This window comes from Elgaria multicarinata, chromosome 23 (assembly GCF_023053635.1).
Source record: "Elgaria multicarinata webbii isolate HBS135686 ecotype San Diego chromosome 23, rElgMul1.1.pri, whole genome shotgun sequence".
Taxonomy (NCBI): domain Eukaryota; kingdom Metazoa; phylum Chordata; class Lepidosauria; order Squamata; family Anguidae; genus Elgaria; species Elgaria multicarinata.
Window position 1 is genome coordinate 13,348,644 of NC_086193.1, and position 5,884 is coordinate 13,354,527.

General features: G+C 57.6%; 1 protein-coding gene across 1 annotated transcript; it reads right to left on the minus strand.

Annotated features, from left to right (window-relative positions):
* Positions 1–616: 616 nt before the first annotated feature.
* On the minus strand, positions 617–5,138 carry PEX11G (peroxisomal biogenesis factor 11 gamma). Its single transcript, XM_063146956.1, has 5 exons — positions 5,058–5,138; positions 3,880–4,071; positions 2,077–2,255; positions 1,527–1,577; positions 617–1,173 (listed from the first exon to the last, which is right to left on the minus strand). Exons 1-5 carry the CDS (start codon positions 5,121–5,123, stop codon positions 957–959), a joined length of 705 nt encoding a protein of 234 aa, XP_063003026.1. The 5' UTR covers positions 5,124–5,138; the 3' UTR covers positions 617–956.
* Between the last annotated feature and the right edge of the window lie 746 nt (positions 5,139–5,884).

The following is a 5,884-nucleotide window of genomic DNA, read 5'->3' on the forward strand; positions in this document are numbered from 1 at the left end:
CCGGAATCCCTTTGTTACTTTGGACCTGCTCTTGTTTCTGTTTCGAGACTGCAAATTGAGTTTTGCACAGATGAGTGGAAGGGTTGGTTATAAAGCACTTTTAGGTGCCTTATAAACAAGAATTCTGGGCGGCACTGTTCCTGGCCAATAGGACCCTGCTAGGGCTCTGCGCTGTGAGGGCATTGGGTACCAAGACCGTGCAAGCGGCACTGGGCTGAATTAGAGGGGATCGTCAGGCAGGCGAGGTGGTTGAATGCAAGCCAGCCGGCAACCCCATTACAGAAGGACGTTGGCGTGAAGAGAGCGGAGGAGCACACCCCCACTAAGAACAGGAGAGTGGAAGCGCGGCACCGCAGCCAGCGACGGCAGGGCTTCCGCTGGGTCCTTCACGGGAAGGGGCGTGAGTCCCACCTCTGCTGCCTTCCCTGTGGGCCCGATCCAGCCTCCTGGGTTCTCCAGATGGCCCCACGCCCCTTCCCGGCCACCGCTGTTATTCGGCCTTTGGGCGGAAAGAGATTTGGTATCCCCGATCGAAAGCCACCTCCAGCTGTGGAGGAATGAACGGCAGCGCTCCCTCCGCCTTCTGCATCAGCTGAGGAAAGGAGTCCTTTGTCGATTTTTCCCCCCTTCATTTTTATTATTGGCTCTGATTGTTTCACATAAAGAAGCTGTACGTGCAGCTGGCCCCGATTCTTTCCTGCGTGGGAAACCCGCAAGCGGGGGCAGATCTCTCTTTGGCTCCTGCCGCCCCCCCCAGCAGAACTCCAGGATCTGCCATCACCTGAACCGTGCAAACTCTCACGAGTAGAAGCGCCCCCTTTTCTCTCCTTCTTGGGGAGAGGGAAGAGATGGGATGCCCCCAGCAGCCCCTTCCCCAGCTACAGCAGAGGTGACCCCGCCCCCCCACACGAAGATCGCCGTCTTAATTTCCTCGCGGAAGCTGCTCGTGTTGGCCCTCAGGCGGACGCACCGCTGCCCCTTGCGTAGCTCAGGTAGATGCCGGTGAGCGAAGAGACGGTCCCCATCAGGCCCACGAGCCATGGGGGGAACTTGCCCGCCCAGAGCACTCCCGGGGGCATCCAGTGGACGGCGTTGCAGAAGTCGGCCAGGTTGCTGAGGATGCTCAAGGCTTCGGCCTGCGCTTGGGCCCTCGCTTTCTCCAGGGCGTCCTTGCTAGGAGGGGAGACAGGGAAGGAGGGTCCTGGTCAACGTGGAGGATTACGACTCCCATCCTAACCAGCCAGTGTGGGCAGTGCGACCCGACACAGCTGGAGGGGGCCGGCTTTGTCCCAAACCTTTGTCCCAAAGGTCTGGGAGCTGCTGGAAACCTGCAAGGCAGATTAAAATGCCTCCAACCCACCAGCCACTCGCGTTTGCTGAGAAGCCCGCAGACCCACCGGGCACGTGTGTCTCTCGGCCGGCTTCTGGAAGCGGGAAGCGGGTCCTGTGACCGGTGTGTGTCTTTGCCACCAGGCATCTCTCTGCTGAGGGAGGGGGCGGGATATTTGTGGGGGAAGGAGACCTACCTGGGCTGATCCCGCAGCTTGCTTCTGAGCTGGGACAAAATTCTCAGAGAGCTGGAACGGGGAGAGAGAGAAAGACCCCGTCGGTTCTGCAGGAGCAAGTCCGGCGTTCCCACCCGGACCCTCCTGTGTTGTGGGACGGGCTGTCCTGGATACGGCAGGCGGGGTGGAAAAGCAAGAGCGAGGGCCGGAATCGCCTGCTCACAAGTGGCAGGGAAGGAGTTGATTTTGGCATCGCGTTCAAAGACCCTTCCCCGCAGGGCAGGGCTGTTTGGCAGCAAGACGGGCCCTGCTGCCGGGGTGGGGTGGGGTGGGGTGGGGGGCAGCGCGTTCTCCTTCGCTGGAAGGGTTTCGGCAGAGGCCGGGCGGCAGGGACCCTCTGGCTGCATCGGTGGAGCCCGCCTCTATCGAACTGCAATTCCCATCATTGGCAGTGCAGGCTGGGGCTGTTGGGGTTTGCAGTCCAAGGGGCAGGATTCTCAAACAGTGCCCCGAGCCATTCAAAGGTGTTGAGCTGCCCAGGAAGCTGCAGCCTGCCTTTTCTCTTGCTTACCGTGCCACCCCCAGGAGCAGAGAGACCCCCCAGAGGGCTGTGCTGAGCGCCCACCACCGGTTTGCGTTGGCACGGATGATGTCGGCGTCGGCAGCCCAGGCCACGTGTTCACAGGGGTAGTAGAGCTGGTCGGCCACGTTGTTGAGGACGGAGAGCCAGCGGACCGCCGCGTCGTCCTCCTGCAACGCGCAGAAAGCCGGGCCTTGACTGCTTGCTCCCCTGTTCTGTGACCCGCCTCTCCCCAGCTGCGGTCTCCCCACGGGGTGCCCGTGTGACACGGCCTGTGCCCCGACGACCGCCATCCCCACCTCGGGCCTGGATTCCTGAGGGGACGCAAGGGCCGTGCTTGGAGCAAAACGTGAAGAGCAGGGTGGCAATAAGAGCTTTGGGCGCGACGTACGACAGGGCCTTCTGGGTGGCTGCTCCCAGGCTGGAATTCCCTGCCGAGGAGGGCCAAGTTGGCTCCCTCTATGCTCTCCTGCGGGCAGGCAAAGGCCGCTTTATCCCAGCCTCTGTCGCTGAAGAGGGTTTTAAAACTGGTTGGTGCCGTTACTTTTATTGTCGCGTTTTAATCATTTAAAATTTTAATTCAGATTTGGCTAGTCTGGACTTTATCGTGAGCTGCCTTAAGGGACCTTTCCCCCCCGCCATTCTTTTTGACGGAAAGAAAAAGAAATAAGCACATAAATACGGGGTTTACTGGAGCCAAAGGACTGGGCATTGCGGGGCGCCTGAGCGGGCTCCTTGAGCGATCGCAGGTGATGGGGCCAGGGGTGGGCCTCTCTCTCCGTTTCTCTCTCTCGCCAACAGACAAATATTCCGGCAGCTTCCTCCGTTCTTTCCTTCCAGGCCCCTGCGCCCCAATCCCTCCGTTCAGCCCAGCCGGAGTGGGGACAAAGGTGCCTTCCCCACGCGGCTCCCTCGTGCCAGGGTCAAAGGGCGCTGGCCGGCCCGTGCCCCCCCTTGGACGTCAACACACTCTCTGCTTGCCTTCAAGGTGACTCGCCTGTGCGCACGCGCGCAATGCACACTTTAGTCCAGTGCTCCCCAGTGCCTGCCGGACTAAAAATAGCCTTGTTTGCTTTCTAAATCCTCAACGTCTTGCGGGAAGAAAGCCCCAGGTGCGAAGGAGATGTTTAGAGGGGGACGCTACTCAAAAGCAGCCCCCAAGCAATTTTAGCGGAACTGTTTGCGTCGAACAGTTCTGTGCCACCTCAAACAGCCTCCCGCAACCTGACGTCCTTCAGAGGCGTGGGACTCCGACTCCCATGAACTTAAGAAGAGCCCTGAGGCTGGATCAGACATCAAGGGTCCATCTAGGCCAACCAGCTGTCGACCAGGGACCAACAAAGCAGGACACAGGTGCAACAGCACCCTCCCACCCATGTTCCCCAGCAACTGGTGCACACAGGCTTAGTACCTTGGATACTGGAGGTAGCACATAGACATCAGGGCCAGAAGCCATTCATAGCCTTCACCAACTCCAGGAATGTATCCAACCCCCTTTTAAAGCCATCCAAATGGGTGGCCATCATGACATCTTGTGACAGTGAGTTCCAGAGTTTAACTGTGCCGTGTGAATGAGCCCTTCTTTTAATCTGTCCTGAATGTCCCACCGATCAGCTCTAGTATTATGGGAGAGGGAGAAAAAGGTCTCCCCGTCCGCATTCTCCACGCTAGGCATCATTTTGTGCTCCGCTATCAACATACGTATACGTTGTCATTTTGCAAGGCTGCCCCACGGTCTCTAGCGCTGTATCAGAAATCCGCACGTCCCACGTGTGCTTACCTGGGGAGGCTTACCTTAACCCCCAGCCCGTACTGGCGGCTGTAGGCCAGCATGGAGAGGTCATCGAAAAGGCGGAGGACCGTCCGGCAGTGGCTCAGCTGGGCCGAGACGGCCAGAAGGCTGCGGCCCAGCGGGGACTCGGCGGGGTGTCTTTGGGCCACCAACGTCCCTCCGGCCAACTGGCAGCCATAGGCGAGGGTGCGCGCCTTGGGAATGGAAAGCAAAGCGAGATGGGCGGCTCAGATACCTTCCGACGACGCCCCGTAAGGCGAAACTCGGGACAGAACGTAAAACCGTGAAATGTAAGAACCCGGCAAAACGTAGGATAAAAAACGTACGCTTAAAACAGAATAAAGCCAACATAAAAACCAAGAGAAAAGCCAGCGAGTGGTGCGACGGTCTGCAAGGCACGAAGAGCATTTTTAAAACGAATGAAAAGGTCTTTCCCTGGAGACATTTAAAAAAATACATTCAAAAAGTTATTGCGTTCTGCCCATTTTGTTTGTTTAATGAGAAATAAAACATATAAATTTGCTTTTCTGTACGAACTCCGCAGAAAGATGGAAAGTAACCAACGCATATCTCTTTCTTTCAGCGTTCGGAAGACGAACTCTTTAAGAGCAGCCGTGCCCAACCTGCCGCCCTCCAGGTGTGTTTGGATTACAGGCCCCATTATCCCCAGCCAGCAGGGCCAACTGTGGAGGATTCTGGTGGCTGCCCACTCCTCGTGGCCAGTGGCTACGCTGGCTGTGGGTAATGGGAGTTGTAATCCAGCAACACCTGGAGGGGGGCTGTAGGTTCTGTTTGGGACCAAATGCTGGAGGCTACCATTCCCAGAATCCCAGGGGTCGGGGATGCTGGGAGCTGGAGTCCTAAAACATCTGGATATCTACTTCCACCACCACCCAAAAAACCCTGAAACCCTCCAGATGTTTCCTCCAGCGGCCATGCAGCTGGGGATGATGGGAGTTGCTCTCCAACACAGCTGGAGGCCACTAGGCCTGCCTCCCCCAACCTGCCGCCCCCCAGGTGTGTTGGACTACAATTCCCATCTTGGCTGAGGCTGATGGGAGATGGGCGCCGCCCAGATGTGTTGGACTACAATCCCCATCTTGGCTGAGGCTGATGGGAGATGTAGTCCACCAACACCTCCGGAGGGCGGCCTGCTTGCTTTCCCCTTCCTCCTCCTCACCACTCGGTCTCTGCCCCGGTAAGTCTCCAGCAGCGAGACCAGACCGCAGAACGGGGCCCCCGCCATGGCAACGCTTCCGGGTCTGGGCGGGGCCTGCCAGGGAGGACTCCAGTTCCCAGGAGCCCGCGCGCGCGGGAGAGAGGGGACGGGAGGCCGGAGGGGCCAAAAGGGGCAGGAGGCGGAGAGCGAACGAGCCAGGATTGTGTTTCTCATGGAAGGAAAGAGGCAGCAACGGGAAGAAAGAGGAAGGAAGAATGGAAAATAAGGGGGGGGATTGAGAAAGGGCGAGAAGGAGCTGCTGGAAGGGGGCCGCAACCCCATAAGCAGGAGGGAAAAGCCCTACAACCAACTCCCTGCATGCCACAGCCGGCCGCAGAGGCACAGGGCAGCTTGCAAAGCATAAAAAACCATTAAAAGTCCATCGCACAAAGTGCAAAACCATCTACATAACAGCGTATAATCCGATAGCAGGCCCAGAGAGGCAGCATCGCTCTCTATAAAACATTTTTAATCAACCCTAAGACAAACCTAAGGCATGCAGCCAGCAAGGAAACCAGGATTCCCGTGTGGCAATAGGGACACAGCCCCCTTTTTATTCATTTTGGGGTTTGAAAAGTTGGCTGTGACTGCATTTGTTGAGTACAAGCTCATTGTACTGTGCGCAACAATGGGATAAAACGAAGTTTGCTTGTTTTTAAAGCCCTGCAGCTCCCAGTGTGGCTGGCTGGGAGTTGTAGGGCTTTATTTCTGTCTGCTCCATGCCTAGGATCGCACCCTTAAAAGCCTCGCTTAATGACACTGGGGAAAAGGCAGCCAGCAAGCGGCAA

What these genes read in the sequence shown, in the direction of transcription:
- PEX11G (XM_063146956.1), bottom strand. Translation starts at nt 5,123, where the DNA reads ATGGCGGGGGCCCCGTTCTGCGGTCTGGTCTCGCTGCTGGAGACTTAC. An exon ending in ACCGGGGCAGAGACCGAGTG is followed by an intron (nt 4,072 to 5,057) that starts GTGAGGAGGAGG and finishes TCCATTCCCAAG; the next exon opens with GCGCGCACCCTCGCCTATGG. An exon ending in AAGCTGCGGGATCAGCCCAG is followed by an intron (nt 1,174 to 1,526) that starts GTAGGTCTCCTT and finishes CTCCCCTCCTAG; the next exon opens with CAAGGACGCCCTGGAGAAAG.